Source organism: Sorex fumeus, unplaced genomic scaffold (assembly GCF_029834395.1).
Source record: "Sorex fumeus unplaced genomic scaffold, SorFum_2.1 ptg000037l, whole genome shotgun sequence".
NCBI classification, from domain to species: Eukaryota; Metazoa; Chordata; class Mammalia; order Eulipotyphla; family Soricidae; genus Sorex; species Sorex fumeus.
In genome coordinates, this window is record NW_026606094.1 from 28,526,315 (window position 1) to 28,552,609 (window position 26,295).

Genomic DNA, 26,295 nt, shown 5'->3' on the forward strand with positions numbered 1-26,295 from the left:
TGCTCATTTTTACGGGAACCCCCCGAGCTATGTCTTCGCTACGCAATGCCAGTCCCAGTCTGAAGAACTATTTCAAGAAGAATTACATTCCTCAGGTCTGCGAGGTACTGGAGCCCGGTGGCGGCGGCGCACTTACCTGGGGGAGAAGTCAATGAGATTTCCCAGATTTCTCAGATCTACAGGGAGGTTGGGGTGAAGCGAAGGTCCTGTTTGGAGGGGAGTTTCTTTCAATGATTATTGAATTTGATTCAGTAACGCTTTTGAGAATTTTTTTGCATGTGTGTTCATCGGGTATATAGAGCTGTAGTTTTACTTTTTGTGATATTCCTACCTAATTTTGATTATATCGGAGTAATACTGGCCACATAATCCAAATGTTGTTGTCGATTTGGCATGACTGTAGGAGTAGGTAAATACAGGTTTTCCACATTTTGAGATATATGTCTATATAAATATATAGGGAGAGATAACTGTGATAGTTGGAAATGATCACTCTGGACAAAGCTGAGTGCTGACAGAAGGCAAAGGGATATATATATATATATATATATATATATATATATATATATATATATTAACCTTTCAGTACCTGTATCGCAAGCCATAATGCCCAAAAGGAAAGGAGAGGAGAGAGAGAGAAGAGAGAGAGAGAGAGAGAGAGAGAGAGAGAGAGAGAGAGAGAGAAGAGGAGAAGAAAAGTGCCTGCCACAGAAGCAGCCTGAAGGGGTGAGGGGATGGCAGGAGGAAAACTGGAGGTATTGGTGGTGGGAAATGTACACTGGTGAAGAGACGGGTGTTAGAACATTATGACTGAAACCCAACCACGAACAACTTTATAACTGTGTATCTCAAGGTGATTCAATTTATATGTATATATATATACATCCTGTTGTTTGTCGATTGCCTCGAGCAGGCCCCAGTAATGTCTCCTTCGTCCTAGCCCTGAGATATTTTTTAAAAGTGCCATATTCAAGGCTCTTTCAGGGTTAGGAGAATGAGACCCATCATTGTTACTGGTATTTGGCATATTGGGTACACCACGGGGAGTTTGCCAGACTCTGCCGTGTGGGCAGGTTACATTCGGTAGCCTGCCAGTTTGTCCAAAGAAGGAATGAGATGATTAGATGTTGTGCGGCCGCGAATATATATATATATATAGATATATACATATATATCTATATATATATTTCACTGTTATCCCGTTGTTCATCAATTTGCTCGAGCGAGCACCAGTTTGTGAGACTTCTTGTTACTATTTTTGGCATACCGAATACATCAGGTATAGCTTGCCAGGCTTTGCCTTGCGTCAGAATACTCTCGGTAGCTTGCCAAGCTCTCTGAGAGGGGAGAAGGAATTGAACCCGGGTCAGCCCGAGCAAGGCAAAAGCCATACCCTCTATGCTATGGCTCCAGCCCATACATATATATATGTATGTGTCATATATATATGTATATATATATATATATATATATATATATATATGCGCTCAGGGGTCACTCCTGGATGTGTACTCAGGAATCACTCTTGTCTGTGCTCGGGGGACCATATGGGAGCTGGGGATTGCACCCGGGTTGGCAGTGTGCAAGGCAAATACCCTACCCGCTGTACTATTACTCCAGCCCCTGTCCCTCTTCTTTTGACTCATTTTATTCAGGATAATACTCTCCATGTACATCCATTTATAAGCACATTTTATAACTTAATTTTTACTGGTGGCTACATAATATTTCAATGAGTAAATGTACCATAGTTTCTTTTTCCAGTTGTCTGTTCTCGGCACTGGGGTTGTTTCCAGATTCTGATTATTTGTAAATAGCTGCAATGAACATAAAAGTGAAGATTGGAATTCCAACAGGTACAGCCCGCCCCCAAGGGCCTGGGTCCCTCTCTGGGCACGCGCAGCTAGAACCAGCCCCTAGAAAGCCGGTTTTCAACCCCTGATCTGCATGGGACGGGCACAGAGGCCCAGCTCTGGGCAACAAAGCTGAACGGCTCCAATTCCAAACAGGAGACGTTCCCAACTCCTCGCCCAGTGCCAGGGACTCTTTCCAGAGCCGCGGCCGCTAATGCGGCCGCAAAATATTTTCCCACTATATATGCCATAGGAACCATAAGCTAACTTCTTAGATGGAAACTTCTCTATTTTAGCTCAGCCACTAGAAACACAGTAGCCAATAACTCATAAGCCTATCTTAACTCACACTGCATATCAAGCAGAATAGTAACAGTGAACGTGAAGGACTAAACCACACCTCTCACAATGGTAAAGCAACGCAAAAGCCCACCAAACTTTCATATTGAAGAGTCTAGCGCAGATGACACCAACAGTACTGTAGTGTTAGACAACCTCTCTGACAAGGAATTCAGAAGGGAGCTACTTAGGATGCTTAGGGAATTAAAAGAAACAATGGAAAGCAATGCCAATAGAAGACAAGAGGATCTGAAGGCAGAAATGAGGAAAATGCAATCAGAAATGTCAGACCTGAAAAATCTCGTAGGCGAATTGAAAAGCTCAGTGGAAGGCCTCAGCAGCAGAGTAAGAGCGGCTGAGAACAGAATCAGTGAGCTCGAAGATGAAGTTCAGAGACTCTCCAGAAAAGAGCAGAAAATGGAAAAGAGACTCACAATTCGGGAACAGATGGCAAGAGAAGATCGTGATGAAGCCAAGAGGGGTAACATAAGAATTATTGGAGTCCCAGAGGGACAGGAAGAAAACCTTGATGAAGAAGAAACTGTCAAAGAAATCATTGCTACAACATTTCCAGAGCTGAAGAAAACTTGTGACCACATTCAGGAGGCCCGAAGGGTACCAGCTAGAAGAAATCCGAATAAAAATACCCCAAGACACATTCTGATCAAAATGACCAAAACCTTAGACAGAGACAAAATTCTGAAAGCAGCAAGATCGAAGAAAGAAATCTCTTACAAAGGAGCATCCTTAAAATTCACAGCTGATTTTTCTGATGAAACCCTCATGGCCCAAAAACAGTGGTGGGATATAGTAAAAAAACTCAATGAAATAAATGCTTCCCCAAAAATACTTTTCCCAGCAAGACTCTCATTCATAATAGAAGGAACAACACACAGTTTCACAGACAAACAACAGCTCAGGAACTTCATAGACTCAAAACCATGGTTACAAGAACAACTAAATGGGCTACTTTAAGGCAAGAAAGGCCCCTCAAATACACCAAATTTTAACAGAACAATGGGACAAAATCCCATAACAATAATCTCTCTCAATGTCAATGGGCTAAACAGACCAATTAAAAGACATAGAGTGGCAGGATGGATTAGAAAATTGAACCCAACATTCTGCTGCCTGCAAGAAACGCATCTCAATAGTCAAAGCAAACACAGACTCAGAGTCAAAGGCTGGAAAACAATCCTACAGGCAAACAGCTCCCATAAAAAAGCTGGGGTAGCCATCCTTATATCAAACCACATCGATTCCAGAGTGAGGAAGGTCATAAGAGAGAGTGAAGGCCATTTCTTATTGATCAAAGAATCTGTACAACAGGAAGAACTTACAATAATAAATGTATATGCACCTAATGAGAGACCAGCAAAGTACTTAAAACAACTACTCATAGATTTGGAAAAAGACATCAATAGCAACACAATACTAGTGGGAGACTTCAACACTGCTTTGTCACCTCTTGATAGATCAACCAGACTCAAGCTTAGCAAGGACATACTTCATTTGAGGGAAACAATGGAAGAAAGGGACTTAGTAGATATATACAGGACACTTCATCCACAAAAAGCTGAATACACATTCTTCTCAAGCGTACATGGAACATTCTCCAAGACAGACCACATGCTGAGCCACAAAACATGCCTCCATAAAATTAAGAAGGTAGAGATTGTATCAACAATCTTCTCAGACCATAATGCGCTGAAATTAGAAGTAAATCACACACAAAAACAGAAAACTAAATCAAACACCTGGAAATTAAACAGTGCACTATTGAACAACGAGTGGATTAGACAGGAAATCAAAGAGGAAATCAAAAGATTCCTAGAAACGAATGAAAATGAGAACACGAGTTACCAAAACTTATGGGACACAGCAAAGGCTGTGTTAAGAGGAAAGTTTATAGCTCTACAAGCATTCCTCAGGAAGGAGGAGCGAGCACACATAAGTAACCTAACCTCACAGCTTAAGAGTTTGGAGAAGGACCAAAAAAAGGAGCACAACCCGAACAGGAGAAAGGAAATAATAAAACTCAGAGCAGAGATTAACGAGATGGAAACCCAAAAAACAATCCGAAAGATCAATGAAATCAAAAGCTGGTTCTTTGAGAAAATTAACAAGATCGATAAGCCTCTAGCAAAACTCACAAAGAAAGGGAGAGAGAAAACCCTAATAAATCGAATCAGAAATGAAAAGGGGGTCATTACAACAGAAACCACAGAAATTCAGAGGATCCTCAGGGAGTACTTTGAGAAGCTTTATGCCACGGAACATCAAAACCTCGAGGAAATGGATAAATTCCTAGACTCCTACAGACTCCCAAGGCTGAACCAAGAAGACCTGGAATACCTGAACAGACCTATCACCATCAAGGAAATTGAAATGGTAATAAAAAGTCTCCCCAAGCACAAAAGTCCTGGCCCGGATGGATTCACTAGTGAATTCTTCCAAATCTTTAAAGAGGCCTTACTCCCGATGCTCTTTAAGCTTTTCCATGAAATTGAAATATCAAAAACACTTCCGAACAGTTTCTACGAAGCAAATATCACACTGATACCAAAAACAGACAGAGGTACCACAAAGAAAGAGAATTACAGGCCGATATCCCTGATGAACACAGATGCAAAGATCCTCAACAAACTACTAGCAAATAGAATCCAACTACTCATCAAAAAGATCATACACCATGACCAAGTAGGATTCATCCCAGGGATGCAAGGATGGTTTAACATTCGGAAATCAATCAACATAATCCACCATATCAACAAAAGAAAAGATAAAAAGCATATGATCATATCAATAGATGCAGAGAAAGCATTTGATAAGATCCAGCACCCCTTTATGATGAAAACCCTAGCCAAAATGGGTATAGAGGGGACCTTCCTCAACATAATTAAAGCCATCTACCACAAGCCTACAGCAAGCATCATCCTCAATGGGGAAAAACTGAGAGCCTTCCCTCTAAGATCAGGGACGAGACAGGGATGCCCACTCTCTCCACTGCTGTTCAATATAGTACTGGAAGTACTTGCAATAGCGATTAGGCAGGAAAAAGATATTAAGGGCATTCAGGTAGGAAAGGAAGAAATCAAGCTCTCACTATTCGCAGATGATATGATACTCTACTTAGAGAACCCAATAACTTCCACCAAAAAACTCCTAGAAATAATAGACTCGTATAGTAAAGTTGCAGGTTATAAAATCAATACCCAAAAGTCCATGGCTTTCCTATACGCAAACAGTGAGAGAGAAGAAAGCAACATGAAAAAAACAATCCCGTTCACAATTGTGCCCCAGAAAATCAAGTACCTAGGAATCAGCTTAACTAAGGAAGTAAAGGACCTGTACAAAGAAAACTACAAAACGCTACTTCAGGAAATAAAAGAGGACATGAGGAAATGGAAAGATATCCCCTGCTCATGGGTCGGGAGACTTAACATTGTCAAAATGGCAATACTACCGAAAGCATTGTATAAATTCAATGCAATCCCTATAAGGATACCCATGACATTCTTCAAAGAAATGGAGCAAACACTCCTGAAATTTATATGGAACAATAAGCCCCCACGAATAGCTAAAGCAATTCTTGGGAAAAAGAAAATGGGAGGAATCAACCTCCCGAACTTCAAACTGTACTACAAAGCAGTAATAATTAAAACAGCATGGTACTGGAACAAAGGCAGAACTGCAGACCAATGGAACAGGGTTGAATACACTGACATCTCTCCTCAATCATATGCTCATCTAATCTTTGATAAAGGTGCAAGTAATGTGAAGTGGAGTAAGGAAAGCCTCTTTAATAAATTGTGTTGGCATCACTGGACGGCTACATGCAAAAAAATAGGCTCAGAACTCTGCCTAACACCATGTACAAAAGTAAGATCAAAATGGATTAAAGACCTCAACATCAGACCAGAAACCATAAGGTACATTGAAGATAAAGTTGGCAGAACCCTCCATGACATTGAAGCTAATGGTATCTTCAAAGATGCCACGCCACTGGCCGAGCAAGTGAAAACAGAGATAGATAAATGGGACTATCTTAAACTAAGAAGCTTCTGCACCTCCAAAGAAACAGTGACCAAAATACAAAGACAGTCTACAGAATGGGAAAGGATATTCACCGAATACACATCTGACAAGGGGTTGATATCCAGGATATACAAAATACTGGTTAAACTCCACAAGAAGAAAACATCCAACCCCATCTAAAAATGGGGAATGAAATGAACAGAAACTTTCTCAAAGAAGAAATCCGAATGGCAAAAAAGCACATGAGAAAATGCTCTACATCATTAATCATCAGGGAGATGCAGATCAAAACCACAATGAGATACCATCTCACACCTCTGAGAGTGGCCCACATTCAAAAGAACAAAAGCAACCGATGCTGGCGTGGATGTGGCGAGAAAGGGACACTCCTTCACTGTTGGTGGGAATGTCCACTGGTTCAGCCCTTCTGGAAAACAGTATGGACGATTCTCAAAAAATTAGAAATTGAGCTCCCATTTGACCCAGCAATACCACTCCTGGGAATATATCCCAGAGAGGCAAAAATGTATAGTCGAAGTGACATCTGCACTTGTTTGTTCATTGCAGCACTCTTTACAATAGCCAGAAACTGGAAGAAACCTGAATGCCCAAGAACAGATGACTGGTTAAAGAAACTTTGGTACATCTACACAATGGAGTACTATGTAGCTCTTAGAAAAGATGAAGTCATGAAATTTACATACAAGTGGTACAATATGGAAAGTATCATGCTAAGCGAAATGAGTCAGAAAGAGAGGGATAGACATAGAAAGATTGCATTCATCTGGGGGATATAAAGTAACAAAGTATGAGATTAATACCCAAGAATAGCTGAGATCAGCACCAGGAGGATTACTCCATAACTTAGAGGCCAGCCGGGTATCCTAGAGGAAAGGGCAGTTCAGATAGAGAAGGGAGCACCAAATAAAGGATGTTTGGAGGATCCTCCCAGGAGGGGAGATGCATGTCGAAAGTAGACTATGGACTGAACATGTTTGCCACTCAATGCCTCTTTTGCAGACCACAACACCCAAAAGGAGAGAGAGAACACAGGGGATTGCCCTGCCACAGAGACAGGGGGGATGGGGGGATGGGGGTGGGAGGGATATTATCCATGGTGGTGGAAAATGGGCACTGGTGGAGGGATGGGTATCTGATCATTGTATAATTGAAACCAAAGCACAAAAAATTGTAAATCTACAACTTTAAAAAAAATAAAATAAAATAAAGGGAAAAAAAAGTGAAGATTGCATTTCTGCTTCGTGTTTTTGGGCCACTGATATATTCCTAGAAGTGGTATTGCTGGATTATTGCATTTCATTATCTTGACACCACTCTCAGGATCAAGTAAATCAGATGAAAATATAGAAACAGCAGACTTCATCCAGGAGAGGTATTTTCTTGTTATATAGAATGCAAGAACAGTGGTAATGGAGCCCAGTTCTTTTTTCTTTTTTTTTCTTTTTGGGTCACACCCGGAGATGCTCAGGGGTTACTCCTGGCTCATGCACTCAGGAATTACTCCTGGCGGTGCTCGGGGGACCATATGGGATGCTGGGAATCGAACCTGGGTTGGCCATGTTGGCTGCGTGCAAGGCAAACGCCCTACCTGCTGTGCTATCGCTCCAGCCCTTGGAGCCCAGTTTTTAAAAGTGCTTTAAGTGATGGACTGTGGACACCAAGCACTGGGTGGGAAATGAGGATAAGACATGATATTGATACATGGTACTATGGTACCAAGTGTAGGCGCCTAAGAAGTAAGTGAAAAGAATTGGAGGAGTAATTGAACAAGATTCCTGGAAAAATAGAAGTTAGGACTCACAAATTAGAATGCTATGTTAAAAATGCAGAATGGAGCCATTCTGAGTAATTACACAGTCCAGGGCACAACGATGGAGTAGGAGCAGAGCTTAAAATGAGCCTAAGCCAGAGCAGTAATGGCAAACGCCGGGCCTCACAGAATGGAGGAGGAGCCGATCCCTCTCATCCCCTCTGCCCCGATGGTACTCTGAAATGACACCCACCAACTGCTTCCTTCTACTACTTAAGCCCCGTAACGGCCTCAATCCGGAGACATGCACAACTGAGCAGCTTGCTGCAGAGATCTCTCCAGACCCTAATTATTAAAATTTTAGAATTTCAGGAGCTATTAAAATTTCATATGCTATTCATAACTGTCAAACACTGTCAAAGACTGACCTCCCCTTGTTCATCGATTTGCTCGAGCAGGCCCAGTAACGTCTCCATTTTGAGTCTTGTTGTTACTGTGTTTGGCATATTTAATACATCATGGGTAGCTTGCCAGGCTTTGCTGCGTGGGCGAGATTGGTAGCTTGCTGGGCTCTCCGAGAGTGGTAGAGGAATCGAACCTGGCTCAGCCAGGCTGGCTGCGTGCAAAGCAAATGTCCTATCGCTGTGCTATCACTCCAGCCCTCTATTCATAACAAGCAACATAAAATAAATTGTCTAGCATTACCTTTTTGGCAGGTTTGAGTGGTGATGGGAAAATTCCAAATAATAATGGTGGGACTGGTGTTGAAATATTGAATGTAATCAAAGTAGAGAGAAAGTATTGTGGAAATTGTCTACCACACAGGCAGGGAGAGGGTTGGGATGGGGGGATAATGCAGACTTTGGTGGTGGAAAATGTGCATTGGTGAAGGGATGGGTGTTTGATCATTGTATGACCAAAACTCAAACATGAAAGCTTTGTAACTGTATCTAACGGTGATTCAATAAAAAAAAAAATAAACTGAGTTGAAGGTCATGAGACATGAGGGAAGCCATAGTTTCTGCTCACCTGTCTGTCCACTTGCTAGAACAGTACAGAGCTGCATAAGACACTCCTGATTGCTCCTACTTCAGCAGCCTAACACATTGCTCCACTCTAGAGAAAAGAGGTCTCAGAAGTGCTCCCTGATTCCTAGATATTATTCTCCTGACGGGTCTACTTTCCTCTGCTATCACATTACCCTCAAGTGTAAGAGAGCAGTCTTCTGGGACCCCACACAACCATATTAAACTATTAGTTACTTCCCCTAAGAGACTCTCGGGGTTGTACTTCAATGCTCCATACAACTGTGCAGCTGGCCCAGTTTCCAGTTTATGGGTTTTTCTAAAATCTGCCTTCTGCAAGCATTGAAATACATACTCTTTTGTCATTGATTTTACTCTTGCCACTTCTGAACTCCATCTACCTGTTATAATAAAACCTCATTTTTCTACTTGAAATATCACTTGATCACTTGACATCCTGTTACTCATCGATTTGCTTGAGTGGGCACCAGTAATGTCTCCATTTGTCCCTGTTGCGTGCTAGTGTAGCCCAGTGGCGTCTGCTCGCTCCAGGAACAAAAAGAGCCTCAAACCGATCGTTCAGGGTCTTGACCAAGAAGTCTGAACATCTTCTAGATGAGCAGCCATGGATCTTTTGATGTCCCGTGGAATCCAGTTGGTAATGGCTCTAGTCCAGCAGTCATCTCCAAATTGCATTACGTGTCCAGCCCATCTGATTTTCGACGCCTTGGCAAACGAGAAAATTGAAATATATTTCCTTATAAATCTCTTGAACAGTGTCTGATTATTTTATTAATTTATTTACTTAATTATTTATTTTGCCACACCTGGCAGTGCTGAGGGATCTACTCCTGGCTATGTGCTTAGGGATCACTCCTAATGGGTTTGGGGAACCATATGGAGGGTGCCTGGTATCGAACTGGGTTAGGCCCTTTGCAAGGGCAAACTAACTAAAAAAAATTCTTGGTCATTTTCAAATATTGCTTCTATCTAACCATTTTTCTTCTTCTGGGACTCCAGTAATAAATGTTAGGTATGTTTTAGCCTTATCTTACATCATGTTTCTTTTACTTTATTCTGTTATTCCCCCTACCCGCCCTATTCCTTCGTTTTGGCTGCGGTTGGGGGGCACATAGGGTCTGGTTGTGCTCAGGGCTTCCTCCTGGCTAACGGCTCTGTGCTCTAGGATTACTTCTTATAGCGCTTGGGCACTGAACCAGAATCAGCTGCATGCAAGGAAAGCACTTTAACCCTTCTCCTATCTCTTCAGCTTCGTTTTCTCCGTTCTTTCTTTCTCTGTTCTTAAGTTTAAATGCTTTTCATTAACTGCTTTTAAGTTTACTGTTTATGTTTAATTCTTTGTTTAGTCTACTATAAATACATCATATAAGTTCTTAATTTCAGACAATTTTTTAGTTCTTGACTGTCCATTTGATTCCTTTTTTGTTCATTAATAACAAAAATTATGTATCTTTCTCTATTTTGTCTGTTCCCTGTTGTTTTAAATTAAAAAAAAATATTTTTTTTTTGGCTTTGGGCCATACCCGGTAGTACTCAGGACTTACTCCTGGCTCTCCACTTCTAGAGGGGCTTGAGGGATTCTTTGGGATGCTGGGGATTAAATCAGGTTGGCCATTTGTGGGGCAAGCACTTTACCTGCAGTAGTATTCCTCCTGTCCCATTTTCCTGTTTTTAAATTTATAAAAATTAAACCACTGTCACTGTCACTGTCCTCCCATTGTTCATCGATTTTCTTGAGCGGGCCCTGTAACGTCTTCATCGTGAGACTTGTTGTTACTGTGTTTGGCATATTGAACACGTCACGGGTAGCTTGCCAGGCTCTGCTGTGCGGCCGAGATACTCTCGGTAGCTTGCCGGGCTCTCCGAGAGGGGCGGAGGAATCCAACTCGGGTCAGCCATGTTGGCTGCGTGCAACGCAAATGCCCTACTTGCTGTGCTATCATTCAAATACTTTAAAATGGAATCTAATATTGGAATTTAATGATTAGAGTTAGAATAATTAAAAAACTGAATCTTACCTGGGGGTTACTTAGGACATAATCCTGGCGCTGTACTTAGGGTCAACTCAGGCAGTGTTCAGGGGCTTATATGTAATGCTACAGATTGCACTGGGGTTGGCTTCATGCAAGGTTAGTGCCTTCCCACCTGTACTGTCTCTCCAGCCCCAGGGAAAAGTCTTTTATTCAAAGTAGTGGTATTAGTAGATGCTGACTAGTATGAAAACGTAAATGCAAAGGGACACAAAGGAACTTTCTGGGGAATTGAAAAATAGGTTTTGGATTTTCAAATTTTACAGCTAAAATTTGTGAATTTAATTCCATATAAATTTTACCTAAAAATTACAACTGAGAACTGAAGGGAAAGTGGCTGTATATATAGATAATGTGAGAATTATAGCATGATGATTATTGTTGAAATTGGATGATGAGTGCTAGGGGTTCATTATACTATTGTTTATTTGCTCTAAAAAGCTAAAAGATAATCATGTCTGGATGTAACATAAGGTGTGTAGTGAGGGTAGATGAGATCACAGGGGTGACGTACCTCTTACAAGAGGGTTCACTGACATGCTTGGTAAGTTGGTGGTATATCGTCAGAGTTCAGCTGGGTCTGTGTACCAGTAGTCTTGGTCCCCTCATACTGGCCTTTTTGTGATCTGCTTATAGAACACCAAGTTTCAACACCAAGAACAAGTGTCCCCATAGACAACTAGTTAGCAGCTATATGATCATTTATGAGTCAACATTAATCTTCATTTAGATTTGTACCCAGAGTACCTCCTCACCCCCGAACCTCAAGGAAAATAAGGAAGAATGCAAGAGATGGGGGGCAGCCAATCCCTGCTCAGCATGGAAAACTATCCTCCCAGTCCCACAAGGTGGTCATCAGGCCCCTAGATGGACTTGACCTGCTAGGTGTAGAAATGAACCCCTTCCACCCTAAGTCTCAAAGGCAGCTCTTGAATAGGCTGGGATAGAATTCTGTTTTTTTGGGTCCAGGAAAAAAAGGTGAAAATGGTCTCCAGTTGAGAGAGAGGACATCTCCACTGTAATTAGGCTCTTTGTTACAGAGGGAATTCGAGAATAAGACCATGTACATCCTAGCTTAGCTGAAAATCATCATCCCATATAGCATGGCCACATTATGGAAAGTGGGGGTTATGGCACAAATTTAAATTTTGTTTTTTTTTTTTTGTGTTTAGACCACACCTATTGGTGCTTAGGACTTACTCCAGGCCCTGCACTAAGGGGTCATTCCTTGCAGGGATCACTTACGGGATCATATGTGATGCTTGAGAGTAAATCTGTGTTAGTCAGGTACAAGGCAAGTGCCTTTCCTACTGAACTTTCTCTCTGACCTAAATTTTGTTTTAGAATAAATTTCTTTATAATTTATTATCACCAAATATTTGATGATATTTGGTGATCAAATCTGCGTTTGATCTCCAAACCTTCCAGGGGTGACCCCCCCCCCCCGCCCCCAACACAGAGCCTGGAGTAATCCCTGAGCATAGCCAGATTTGGCTAAAAACAAAATAAAACAAAACCCACAAAAAAGAATGGATTTAGTGTCTTTACAATGAAGACCTTAGAAAGAATTCCTGTGCTCGGTTCCTTGTTAAAAGATGACTGTTTTATGAATTAACTAGCAAGTGGCTTTCACCAGGCACAATGTGTCAGCACCTTGATCTCAAATCTTTTAGCTGTAAGAAGTAAATTCCTTATGGGGTTGTGAATGGGGATTCAAATTTCCTACCTTTTGGCTTTCTGAACTTAATCACCCTTTTGTAGTTCTCTCTCTCTGGATGCTACTGAATCTGCCTCCCTATCCAGATCTATCTAAACAAAATCTCTTAGTGCAAAGAAGGACAATCAGAGATGGCTAGTGTTTAACCTGCATAAGAAGCCGTACAAAACATCTTAAACTGTGTGGTTTATAAGCAACAGTGTTTTTTCACTGATCTGGAGACCGGCGACTTGAGATGAGGGTTCCTTGCAATCAGTGATTCTGCGGAGGACTCTCTCTTCTGGTTTGCAGGTAGTAGCTTTTTAGTAAGACCTTACATTGTAGAGAGAGAACAAATAACTCCCACCTTGTATTGTGAGGATAGAGCCCGGCCCTCATAATGTCATCTAAATCTGATTACTGCCATTTCCAAGTACTATCCAAATGGAATAAGGACTTTAATATATAAATCTCTGGGGCAGACAGTTCTCAGTGGAATGTGGAGGTTATGGCACAAATTTATGGCACAAGTTCTCAGTGCATAGCAGCTAGTAAATATTAGAAAACTTAACATCTCTGATAAGTTATTCAAGCCCGATTTGATCCCTGGCACCAAATGGTGCCCTGGGCATTGTTAGTGTAGCCCTGAAGCCTCCAGCACTGCCAGCTGTGGGTCAAGATCCTCCCCCTACTAAAATAAATGTTTTATAATATATATTTATTTCAAATAAATATATTGTTTATACAAAATATATAGCCACAGAGATATAAGAGGCTTCTTTCTTACATCACAATGTTTATTTTCTTCAAACTTTCATTTTAGATTAAAAGTAAATGAATGAAATGATTAAATACATTGGGCAATTTAATATACATTTATTATATACCTTAAAACCACAGAAAATATATTTTAGAAATTTTAAGTTAAAAAAATGTACAAACAACCTGCATCTAGACAGACTTGTAGGAAATCTAAGTATTTCCTTTTGGTACCTTCATTCCTTTCTCTGACATCTCTGAGCTACTCTTCTCAAGCCATAATGAATCTATTGAGATATTAGAATAGAGATATTCCTTCCAAAGGATATTTGTGTTTTAAGGGATATCATTAAGATAGGAGCTCATACAAGGAAACCCTGCTTGTAGAATTTTAGATAGCTGGTTATTTAAAACTGCTGGTTGAGTAGAAATATTGTCACCTGTCACATGAGAATAAGAAGGGGTAGACAATAATGTTATATCACCTATGCTATATTAAGCAGGTATATACCTTTATTTTATTTATTTATTTTAATTTTTGAATACTGTATAACCTTGAGATACACAGTTACAAATTTGTTCATGATTGAGTTTTAGTCATCCAAAGTTCCAACACGTGGCCCTTCACCAATGCACATTTCCCACCACAAATGTGCCCAGTTTCCCTCTTCCTGCCCCCCTTCCCCAAACCCCCCCTCCATGGCCTGCCTCTGTGGCACACTTTTCTTCTCTGTCTCTCTTATTTTTCTTTCCGGCACTGTGGTTTGCAATATTGTTACTGAAACATGCATACCACTTTACCCTCAGTTTTTGTCCCGAGTGATTATTTCCAACTACCATTTTCCTTGATATGACATCAGTGGCCCCTTCTCTGTCCTAAAGAAGCAGATATATCTAGTCATTAGACCGGGTGAAAAAGTGTGTTCTTCAAATTATTTATGCATATTTCAGTTTAGTATCTTCGAACTGAATACAGGAGTCTGTGAAACCAAATCTTTCCATTAGAGGGCGTATTTAAGTTGCAGATCATGACTTTTGTACTTCTGTTTTTGGGCCACACCCATTAAAACTGAGGGTTTTCTTCTGGCTCTGCCGACAGGGATCAGTTCTGATGAGGTTCTGGGGATGTATGTAATGTGGGGGAGTGACAAGGGGGGCGAGAAGGGGAGCAGGGCATTGAACCCCAAGTGTGTGCAAGGCAGATAAATGCCTTACTTGCCTTACTATCTCTCAGACCCAGAAATCATGATTTTCATACTAAGTTTCCTATTTTAATGCAATTTTTAAAATTTTCATGCAGAGGTTTAATGCTTAATGTTTCTTTTTTCTTTTTTTTTCTTTTTGCTTTTTGGGTCACACCCAGCAATGCTCAGAGGTTACTCCTGGCTTTGCACTCAGGAGTTACTCCTGGTGGTGCTTGGGGGACCATATGGGATGCCGGGGATCGAACCCGGGTTGGCCGCGTGCAAGGCAAACGCCCTACCTGCTGTGCTATCGCTCCGACCCTGTAATGTTTCTTTAGAGATGGTTTCCAACGAGAGTATCTCAAGCTACCGAGAGCATCTCGCCCGCACGGCAGAGCCTGGCAAGCTCCCCGTGACGTATTTGATATGCCAAACACAGTAAAAATTGGATAATTTATAGATCTCTTTTAACAAGGATTTTTTTCTAAAGGGTCTAAAATGACACATTTTTATTAGAGATTCAAGTATCAGAAATGTTAGCAAGAGACCTCTGACCAGTTGTGGGAGAGAGGAACTAGTTTGTTGGACTTGGGAGGAAAAGATTGTGTCTTCTCCCTGGGCTTCTTTCAACCTTGCTAGACTCACAGATGCAATTCCAGAAGCAAAATCATGGGACATCCCAATAAACAGAAAGCATATGGTTTATTATTTCTCTAGTAATGAGTCACCTATCCAGGATTCGATGGCTGGCTCTCACCCCCACTGGGTCAGGCATGCTATAGCAGGTATCAGATCCACTGTCTTGTTCCTGTGTACTAGAGGGTGCTAGAGACAGCTGTTCTTTGTCTTTCTGGTCAGCCTTAAAATCTGTCACGTTCAGGTCTTGAGGGCCAGATCCTGCTCCCTAAGGGCCCCCTCAATGACGGAGGCCAGCTGGCCCCTTTCAGAAATGGTAAGTATACTTTCAGGGAAAATTTTCTAGAATAAAAATTTGTCATCCCCTATTTTAATAAGAGACATTTTTATTAAAATAGGAGAGATATCCCCTTGTGCCCAATTTTTGAAAAAATTATTTTGTTTTTATTTTGGGACCATACCCAGCAATGCTCAGGGGTTACTCCTAGCTCTACACTCCGGGGTCACTTCTGGCAGTGCTCAGGGGACCACCTGGGATGCTGAGGATTGAACCTGGGTTGGTTGGCTGCGTGCAAGGCAAATGCTCCACTGGCTGTACTGTCTCTTCACCTGTCATTTTCAAATTTTAAGCTTGCTAATTTCCACAGAAACAAAGGACAGTGTCCAGTAGAACAACAACTTGCCTAGAACAAAAGCCTGTTGACTCCAGCTCTCATGGGATCAGGTCATTTAGGACTGTCACCTGCTCCTTGGGAGGGTTGCATGTTAGGCAGAATGGACTTGGGACAGTGTTTAGGGACTTAAACCAGTTCCTAACTATAGGGGTTTCTTTCTGAAACAAGTGGTCAGCAATGCCTTTGTGGGTGTTTGGGGGTGGGTGGGCGGGAAGGGTGCTCAGGGGCTATTCCAGTTGCCGTGTTGTGGGTTGCTTAGGGGGTCTGCACCCGGACCTCCCATATGCATTTCATTAAAAAAAACTCATTGTACATAAAAAAAACAAGGTGTGGAACTATATATTTATCATTTTACCATCTATGTAAAAGAAGCCTCTTTCTGGGTTTGCATGTGAATAAAGTATTTCCAGATACATAATGTGAAAAAAAAAACAGCTTTCAAGTTCTGGAGGAAATGCCATGTATTCACAATCTGTGTCTGGGGTGGAGTGGAGAGACCTGCGTGCTAGAATTACTGAGTCCTGCTCTGGATCACCTGTGAGCCTAGAAGCAGGAGATGCCCTTGGAAGGCTAAGGTGGTGCATCGCAGCATCTTGGAAGAAACGAAATTGTGACTTTCGTTTATGTGTTGATCTTGCCAGGATTTGATCCTCCATGCCTGTTTCTGGTATTGAGTTTGTACTCTGCTTCTCGCTTCTTCTAGTCCTAATAGACAGTTACTGCCTTTTACAAACATAAGTATACATTTAAACTATTGATCTGTCAAATTCTCTTTTTAGTTGTTTCCCTTAAGTTCATTTGTCTTGTTCTTCCATTAGGCATAGTATAAAATATCTGTTTCCCCTCTTTCTCATTTGACTGGTGCAGGGGATATTTTTGAATTTCTCTCTTTGCCTGTGTCTTTTTCTCTAATGCTTACCAGTGGAATAATTTAAAATGTTATTGGACTGGAGGGAGAGTATGCGTGCTGGAGCCCCAGATTCCATCCACAGCACCCTATGGTCCCTTAAAGCACTATTGAGAACAGCTCTCAAGCATGGAGATGGGAGTAGTCCCTGAGGTTGTGGCCCCAAATCCAATAACAAAAACAACATAAATACTATGATATTTTGATTTCATTATTATCTACTGAGTACCTATTTTGTGCTAACCACTATTCATAGTAATTACTGTGTATTGATTCATTTAATTCTATTAGCCATGTTGCTTATGTTTTTTTTTTTTCACTGTCCCATGTATAGTTAAGGAAAAAGATAACAAGAAGTCACTGGTCATACTAGATTGCAGTTCCAGGATTCGAAGCAAGGGGATTCCACCCCTGCATTGCTTGGTCATTGAGAGATGAGCAGTAGTGGAAAGAAGGAAACATTGTTAAGAATATTTGAGAAATGTCAGGGTCTGAAATTAGGGAAGTAGAGTCAAAAGAAAGTAGAGAATCACACAGTTGTTTTGTGGATTCACAAGTCTGGGAAAGTTAATCTGAGTAATTAAATCCTGTGGGTTTTTTTTTTTTTTTTTTTTTTTTTGGGAGGCGGGTGGTGGAGGCAGTGTTCTTATACAAGTGTTTTACTGAGAAGGAATGAAGATCTTAGCCTTTTTAAAGGTTAGCAGTAATAAAATCCTGCAGCTGAGGATGTGGTTCAGAAACTGAGTACTTATATGTGTGAGGCCCTAGGTTCAATTCCTGGCACCACAAAAAAAATGAATTCCTCTTTAAAAAACAAAGCATAATTATAACAACAGCAACAACAACAATTATAAAGTGATTCACGTTTTTGATTATCAAACATTCATTTTGTGGAAATGTCTGCAAAGTTTGTTTCTGCTTACAAAACCCAAGCCACTGGGGTCAGGGAGGTGACTGAAAGCACGGCAGTCCTTGCTTGGCATATGGAGCCACGGTGCTTCTCCTGAAACTGCAGGGACCTCCAGTGACGCCCCCTAGGATGGACCTTGAGCACCGCAGATGTCAAATCTCATTCCCTCCAAATGAAAACAAACAAAAAAATCACCAAATGAGTGGATTTGTAATTTTTATTTATTGTGCTTTCACAATTAATATATAAAAGAGTCAACTTTATTTTTCCCAGTGGGAAAATTTGAACAGAGATTTTTTTGGTTGGGTTAGAGAGAACCTCCCAAGAGATGCTTGGGAGGCTTAGGGTTTCCTCAATCTGGCTAGTGGTTCAGTTCAGAGGCTTGAGAGGCTGAGATGCTGCTTGGACCCTGCAGTGGCGGGGATGCCTGGGTCACTCTAGAGGTGCTGGGTGAACAGAGATTTCTTTTTTTTTAAAGCAAAAGTGAACATTTGAATGCATGCCTGTGTCATATGCCTTTATTAGCATTCCAGAGAGTCCTCCTCTCAACTTAATTTGACTTCTTCATGATAACCTCTCAGTAAAATTAGTTTTCTGATCTGTGAAGCTTAAAAATACAAAGAAACAAGCATTTGAAAATTAAGATGGCTATATCTTTCTGATCTCCACATGTGTGTTTTAAACATTATCTGAGATTCAAAGTCATTTGTTTCCCAGTAAGCAATCGAAAATAAGATAGCTTCATCATTCTGATTTCCATACATATGTTTTAAGCATTATCTTATATTCTAAGTTATTTGTTTTGCATCTATGTGGACTTTGCTAGTTTTCAAATATATGGGGTATGAAGAATCAAATAGAAGTATAATTTTAAAAGACTTAGAGAATTCACAGTAGATTTTGATGATTTTCTCAGTCACTTTCATGGTTGAAGAACTTTTTACTTTAGAAAGGAGTTTTACTGGGCGGGAATGATAGTAAAGTAGGTAGGGGATTTGCCTTGCATCCCATAAGCCCCCCTGAGACCACCAGTAGTGATCTCAGAGTGCAGAGCCAGGAGTAAGCCCTGAACACTGCTGGTTATGACTCCCAAACAAAACAAACAAACAAAAGACAGGAATTTCACACACTTAAACAAGAATAGGAACATTTCTCTAAAACATCACAGCCATGTCTTCAGTTTGACTATCTTTAGAGAACGTGTTGTTTGTGCCAGATAGAGAGCTTAATGGGCTTAGCATATGCTTTGCATGTGGGAATCCCAGGTTTAATTCCAGGCACTACACGGTCCCCTGAGTATTGTATGGTGTGGCACAAAAACAAAACAAAACAGAAGAGTTTTTATTCCCTCCTAATGCAGATATTCTCCAGCAAATATCTACTCTTTCATCTGTTTCATTTATGAAGATTTTTTAAAATTTCATTTTAGGCATCATGATATAGAGTGCTGTAAATGATAGTGTTTTATGCTTAGCACATTCAGTACCACATTCAGCACTTACCAAGGGTCCACTTCTTTCAATGTTGCTGTGCCCTCCCCCCATCCCTCCCATGGTAAGCTTCTTATTAAAGACCAGTTCTCATTTTCTCTTGCTTTTGGGCATTTGTTATCCCACTATTTTGCTTCTCATATCCCACTTATGAGAGAGATTATTTTGTGTTTGTTCCTCACTTCACTTAGCATAATATTCTCTACTTCCATATAGCAGCAAATTGCATGATTTCATCTTTTCTTAAAGTTGAGTAGTATTCCATTATATATATGTACCATGATTTCTTTTTAAAAGTGGAAGGTAGGGCTGGAGAGATAGCACAGCAGGTAGGGCGTTTGCCTTGCACGCGGCTGACCCAGGTTCAATTCCCAGCATCCCATGTGGTCCCCTGAGCACCGCTAGGGGTAATTTCTGAGTTCAGAGCCAAGAGTAACCCCTGTGCATCGCCAGGTGTGACCCGCCCCCCAAAAAAGTGGAAGGTAAAGGAAGTGCCATTTGGTTTAACTTTAGCAAAATATTCATACTGAATATAGAAGAATATGTGAAAATATATAAAATATGTTCAGTTTTAAACCTGCCAATTATTTAACTTCATAATTCTGTGAAGTTTGTAAAAATGTGCAAATCCAGAAATAGTGATTCTGTTTTCTTTTTTTCCTCAGGCTCTGTTATGTGGTATACTTATTAACCGTCCTGAAGATCCATTGAAATATTTAGAGGCAATGATTATTTTTATAAGGGAAAATGGCCTCCAAAATCTCCTTTGGTGGGTACTGTTTGATTTATGATTGGGAGATCCTTTATTTTGAAGCCAAATCACTTATTGCATAATACCAACATAAATTCTTGCTAATGAAACCTTTAGCCTTTTAAGTCTTTTATTCAAAGTCTTCAGTAGGAACAATTTGTTTACTGGTTCTTAAATTGAGAAATGTAGTGGGCTCTTACTGACAACATGAGCTCATTGAGCAGTTTATTTCAAGCTGGTTGTGAGAAAGGGGGGCATTTCCTATTGGAAGCAAAATCTTAAAGGAGAGAGTTTAAAAAAGCCTCTTTAGTTCATTCTGATATACTCCTCCCAAAGGGAAAGTATCTCATCAGTTTCATGGTGGAAGTAACTACTAGGAAATGAAGTTAATTTTTGACTGTGTTCTATGATTTTTTTTTATCAAAGGGATATGTGCATTGATCCATTATTAAAACCAACGATTCGGAGGTTATCTGAAACTTACATGGAGCAGCTTTTTGGACTGGATGATCAACTGGTAAATCAAACATTCTGAGACGTACCTTAAGTCTTTATGGGAGATCTTGAATAGATTTCAGCTTTTATTAGCAGTGTGAGATCAAAATGTTTTGGGCAATGGAGAAAAGTTAGGGACATTACACAGTCACACCCATATGACCTCCCTAGTTTTCCAAGAAGCACTTAGGCAAGCACTTGTTCTTCCTTTTTCTGAATAATTTTTTTTTTTTTGGATTGGAGAGAGGGTTTGGCCAGATCCAGCAATTCTCAGGGCTCATTCCTGACTCAGGAATCACTCATGGTGGGACTTGGGGGTCTTTTTGTGATTCTGGGGATTGGAACTGAGTATGGCTGTGCGAGGCAAGCACCTTAACCACTATACTATCTTTCTGGCCCTCTGTTACATTTTTTGTACTAAAGGTAAAGGTAAAGGCCCTCCCGTTGATCGTCGATTTGCTCGAGCGGGCCCAGTAACGTCTCCATTGGAGACTTTGTTGTTACTGTGTCTGGCATATCGAATACTCTCGGTAGCTTGCTGGGCTCTCCGAGAGGGGCGGAGGAATCGAACTCGGGTCGGTCATGTTGGCCGCTTGTAAGGCGAACACCCTACCCGCTGTGCTATCGCTCCAGCCTAAATTTACCCCTTTACCTTTTGTCATGTATCTTTGTAATGTTGGAACAATAGAAAGAATAGTGTTATATACAGTTTTCAAGGAAGGCATTTTTTTTTTCTAATATATTCCCCCCCTCCCCTGCTTTTTTTTTTTTTTTTTGGCTTGGTACTAGGATAGATTAGGAAACCTCAGTAGGATCTGAAGTCAATACATTTCTCTCATTGCATTTACTCTAGTAATCCCGGTTCCCCCTCATTTCTGCAACATTTTTTTTTTAATTGAATCACTGTGGGAAAGGTTACAAAGCTTTCAGGTTTATGTCTCAGTCATGCAAATATCAAACACATTTCCCTTTACCAATACTTATTTTTTACCATGAAGAACCCCAATAAAACCCCACCCCCCACCCCTCCCCGTCCCTGTGAGGCAGATGAATTCTAGTTAACACTCTATCTGCTTTGATTAGATTCATTGTTTCAATAAAAGATTCACCACTATTATTTAGAGTTTACCCCCCGCCCCCTAAATCAGACATGCTGAAAAAGCATTGTGAAGTGATTTGCTTTCTACAGCTGGGTTCAAGAATTAAATGTTGGTTTTGGATTTCTGCTCTTTTACCTATTGACCCTGGAAGTATTTCTACTGAAAGTCAGATAGTTAAGAAATTGGTTTCTGTGTTCTGGAGTCCTGGCCGTGCTGGAGAGCCGCTCGCGGGGGGCAACCGGTGGCCTCGGTAGGGCGTGAAGGGCGGAGCGAAACGCCCCCCTTCCCATGAGGTTTTAGTCGCCCCCACACTCCCGGCTCATACCTGCTGTCCACAAGGCTCCCATGTGGCCGCCATCTTTCTTTCCAGAGAGGAGAGGGCGAATGGGGCAACACCCTTTCCCCTCCGGCAGACTTGATGGCCTGGATCAATGCATAGTCCGTTCACTTTTCTGCTCCAAGCTGCTGGGTTCTGCATTAAGTCCTTGTGCTTCTGGGGCCGTGGCTGTGCTGGAGAGCCGCTCATGGGGGGCAACTGGTGACCTCGGTAGGGCGTGAAGGACGGACCGGAACGCCCCCCTTCCCATGAGGTTTTAGTCGCCCCCACACCCCCGGCTCATACCTGCTGTCCACAAGGCTCCCATGTGGCCGCCATCTTTCTTTCCAGAGGGAGGAGGGCGGAAGGGAGCAACACCCTTTCCCCTCTGGGCAGAAATGATTGCCTGGATTAACGCATAGTCCTTTCACTTTTCTGCTCCAAGCTGCTGGGTTCTGCATTAAGCCCTTGTGCTTCTGGGGCTGTGGCCGTGCTGGAGAGCCGCTCGTGGGGGGCAACTGGTGACCTCGGTAGGGCGTGAAGGACGGACCAGAACGCCCCCCTTCCCATGAGGTTTTAGTCGCCCCCACACCCCCGGCTCATACCTGCTGTCCACAAGGCTCCCATGCGGCCGCCATCCTTCTTTCCAGAGAAGAGAGGGCGAATGGGGCAACACCCTTTCCCCTCCGGCAGACTTGATGGCCTGGATTAACGCATAGTCCTTTCACTTTTCTGCTCTAAGCTGCTGGGTTCTGCATTAAGTCCTTGTGTTTCTGGGGCTGTGGCCGTGCTCCAAACTTAACTCTGACTTTCAGGGAGAAAGATTGGGTGGTTTACTTCTCATTGATCACGGCTTACGCGGCCGCGCGGTTTTGAGAAAAAGTCCTCGTTCCCGCATACTCGAGCTGTGTTTGTAGAGGCTTCTGGTCACCGGGGTTCCATCTGGGGGAGGCGGGATGCGGCACCTACTCCATCTGGAACTTGCGGGTGATCTCGGCTCTTTTTGGAACCTGTTTTTTCTTTTCTTTTTTCCTCCGGGATCCCGCATCCTCCATGTGTTCTTTCTCTTATCTCATTTCTGCAACATTAAGCAGAGTTAGTGATTGAGTTTGTGTTATATTTACTTTTGTATCCCAACTCCCCTCTCCATTCTCTTGCTTTGCCAAGTAAGCTAACCAGCCCAGTTTTTCTCTATTCCCTCTGACATTTGCTCCGGAATTAAGCTTCTAAAGATATGGCTGAAACATTAATGAGATCTAACTTAAAATCCAGGCCTCATTCACTGAAAGAAACAACAAGTTACAACAGCTGGTTTTGATCCTGCTAGAGAGAAAGGAAGTAATTTGGAACATAGAGACTTTTAGAACAAAAACTGTGCATAGAAAAGGAGTTGAAATAGCTAGAGGCATGATGGGAGCAAAATGACCAACATAAATGAGAGTGTGGAGTCCTTGTGCGATACCTCTAAATCTCAGGGTCCCAGGTGTCTCTGTAAACATGGGCAGAGCTTATGAATTGCTGGTGAAGCTGGGCATTGAAAAGTAGAATAGTTGAGGGTGGAGACCGAGAACCAGGAATCACCTGAGGTTCCTTTTAGAAGGGTGAGTAGAATACTACTGAATCCTAATCAGTGATATATAACAGAGACAATAAAAGGTATTGGAAATTTCTGTCCAGTCTGGGATGATTCTAAGGTACCAGTTTAACTGGGTAAAACCCATATGCTCAATACTCTTTGGTTTTTATCATAGTGTGTGGTCTCAAGGACTGTACTTGGTCAGTCACAGACATTGAATCTACTATGGGGTATAGATATGTAAATAAATCACATTCTTGGAGATATTTGGGGGCCTCAGAAATGAGGAGGAATGGAATTCTAGCCCTCTATTCTCACCCTTTCCATGCTTGAATAGCTCTGCTATGTGTATAATGTCACTTGAAAACATTGCTCTAGGACATTAAAATTAATAAATTATCCCTGTATTGAACTAGTAAACTAGAGCGGTCAATATTTTGAACATTATTTTATAAATATAATCAGGTGGTACACACTTCATTTACAAGCCTTTAAAAACCATTTAAACATTGCACAGGATTCCAAGAGATATCATAACTTCTTTTTTTTGAAAAAATTTTTAATTAGTGAATCACCGTGAGGAACAGTTATAGACTTACAAACTTTCGTGATTGCGTTTAAGTCCTACAATGACCCATCCCTCCACCAGTGCCCATTTTCCTCAATATCATAATTTCTTGAAAAAGCTTATTAGAAATGGAATTCTTGGACTGGAGAGATAGTTACAGGGGTTAAGATGCATGTCTTGAACACATCTGACTAGGAGTAAGCCCTGAGCACAGAGCCAGGGGTAAGTCCTGAGCCTCACTGGGCATTCCCCAAAGCCCCATCCCCCACTACCCAAAAAATAATTAATTAAAACAGGAATTCTAATTGACTCCCTGTTTGAAAGTCCCTGGTTTTAGGCTAAAGAGTAGTGCAATAGATAGGGTGCTTGCCTTGGATGGGACTGACCCAGGTTTGATCCCCGGCACCTTCTTTGGTCCCTGAGCCCTGCCAGGAGTGATCCTTGAGCACAGAACCAGGAGTAAGCCCTGATGACAGCCAGGTGTGTCCCCAGAACCAAAATAAATAAAATAAAAATAAAAGACTACAGGTTTAGCACAGTGGGTAGGGTGTTTGCTTTGCACGTGGCCGACCCAGCTAGCCTGAGTTCAATTCTTCCACCCCTCTTGGAGAGCCCGGCAAGCTACCGAGAGTATCTTGCCTGCACGGCAAAGCCTGGCAAGCTACCTGTGATGTATTTGATATGCCAAACACAGTAACAACAAGTCTCACAATGGAGACGTTACTGGGCCCCCTTGAACAAATCGATGAACAACGGGAGGACAGTGCTACAGTGCTACAGTTCTTATCATAAAATGCTATCAAAAGTAAGGGCAGTATTGACTGGGAGTGTTGCTCAGTGGTAGAGTATAGACCTCATACATGTGAAGCTTGGTTTTAGGCTACAAAAAGGTGTTAGTCAATATCTGGCACTGTGTGTTCTTTTTAATATAAGAAAATAGGCAATGGGCTGGAGCATCAGTACAGCACGCAGGACACTTATCTTGCATATGTGCAGCCTGGTTCAGTCTCGGCATCTCATATGGTTCCCTGAATCCCACCAGGAGTGATCCCTGAGTGCAGAGGCAGGAGTAAATCCTGGAGCAGCTGGGTGTGCCCTCAAAACAACAGCAGAAAAAAAAATCCAAACAATAGGTGAAGCACTAGAATTCTAAAATATATACAAGTTATCTTGTTTGTTCCTGTCTCCTTACTACCCAGTTCCCCTCCTTACACACAACCATTGCTCTTACTTTCCTGTGCATTCATTAGTTTCTAATGTTTGTCATTTTATTTCTTTATTTCAGATGACTCCAGAATTAATGATAAAAGCATGTACTTTTTACACTGGACATTTAATAAAGACCCACTTTGCGTAAGATTATGGTTTTTTAAAAAGAAAATCCTATTTCTTCCTCTTGGGCTACTTAATAGTCTCCTATGAAAAGCTGTTTTTGCCACTTGCTGATTTTATCTGCTTAATCCTATCTCTAACATTTTGTATTACATATTTTTTAGACTGTTACTCAGTTCAAAAATATCTTTTACTCTACAATGTACCATTCTCTCTCTCTCTCTTTTGGGGGAACAGGGGTTCATACCTGGGGTGTTCAGGACTTACTCTTGGCATTGTGATCAGGGAATCACTCCAGGCAGTGCTCAGGGAGCCACATGTGGTTCCAGGAATCGAACCCCCTGGTACTATCTCTCAGGCACTTTGTCTTATTTATTTATTTATTTTTATTGAATGAAAGTCCAAAATTGAAAGTTTTGAACTTCACAGTCTCTTCGTCTTTAATTCTTGGAGTCATATATTTTGGAATTTAGATTCCTTTTCTAAATCCAATTTTAGAAGGAAAATCTCTGCACATACTGTGTGTTATATATCATCTTCAGAGGTGCCAGTGTGGCATATGGCAAGTAGACGCATCTGAACACAGTAAGTCTACAATGAAATATGTATAGTCTTACTAAATGAAATGAAATAAGACTATATAAACCAGCTCTGTGTTAGATTCCCTAGGAGTTCTGTATGAGACAAAATTAGTTTAGGTAAGGTCTAGTATTTAACCTCTAGTTTTCAGTCCAAACACAAACAAACAAACTCCCTTTTCAAAATCCACAACTTTTGAGGTGGCTCCCAGGGCCGCCGCATGTGATGTTCATGCATGTGAGAAC

General features: G+C 41.4%; 1 protein-coding gene and 1 pseudogene across 1 annotated transcript in view; one reads left to right on the forward strand and one right to left on the reverse strand.

The window, feature by feature from the left end:
* The first annotated feature begins 29 nt into the window (after positions 1 to 29).
* The window catches only part of FBXL13 (F-box and leucine rich repeat protein 13), a 219,903-nt gene continuing 193,637 nt past the window's right edge, over positions 30 to 26,295 (forward strand). Inside the window, exons 1-4 of the mRNA XM_056118511.1 lie at positions 30 to 104; positions 19,999 to 20,102; positions 20,511 to 20,601; positions 25,425 to 25,492. Of these exons, the coding sequence (XP_055974486.1) occupies positions 30 to 104; positions 19,999 to 20,102; positions 20,511 to 20,601; positions 25,425 to 25,492 (338 nt within the window). The remainder of the gene's footprint in view (positions 105 to 19,998; positions 20,103 to 20,510; positions 20,602 to 25,424; positions 25,493 to 26,295) is intronic.
* On the reverse strand, positions 21,358 to 21,500 carry LOC130027874 (uncharacterized; annotated as a pseudogene).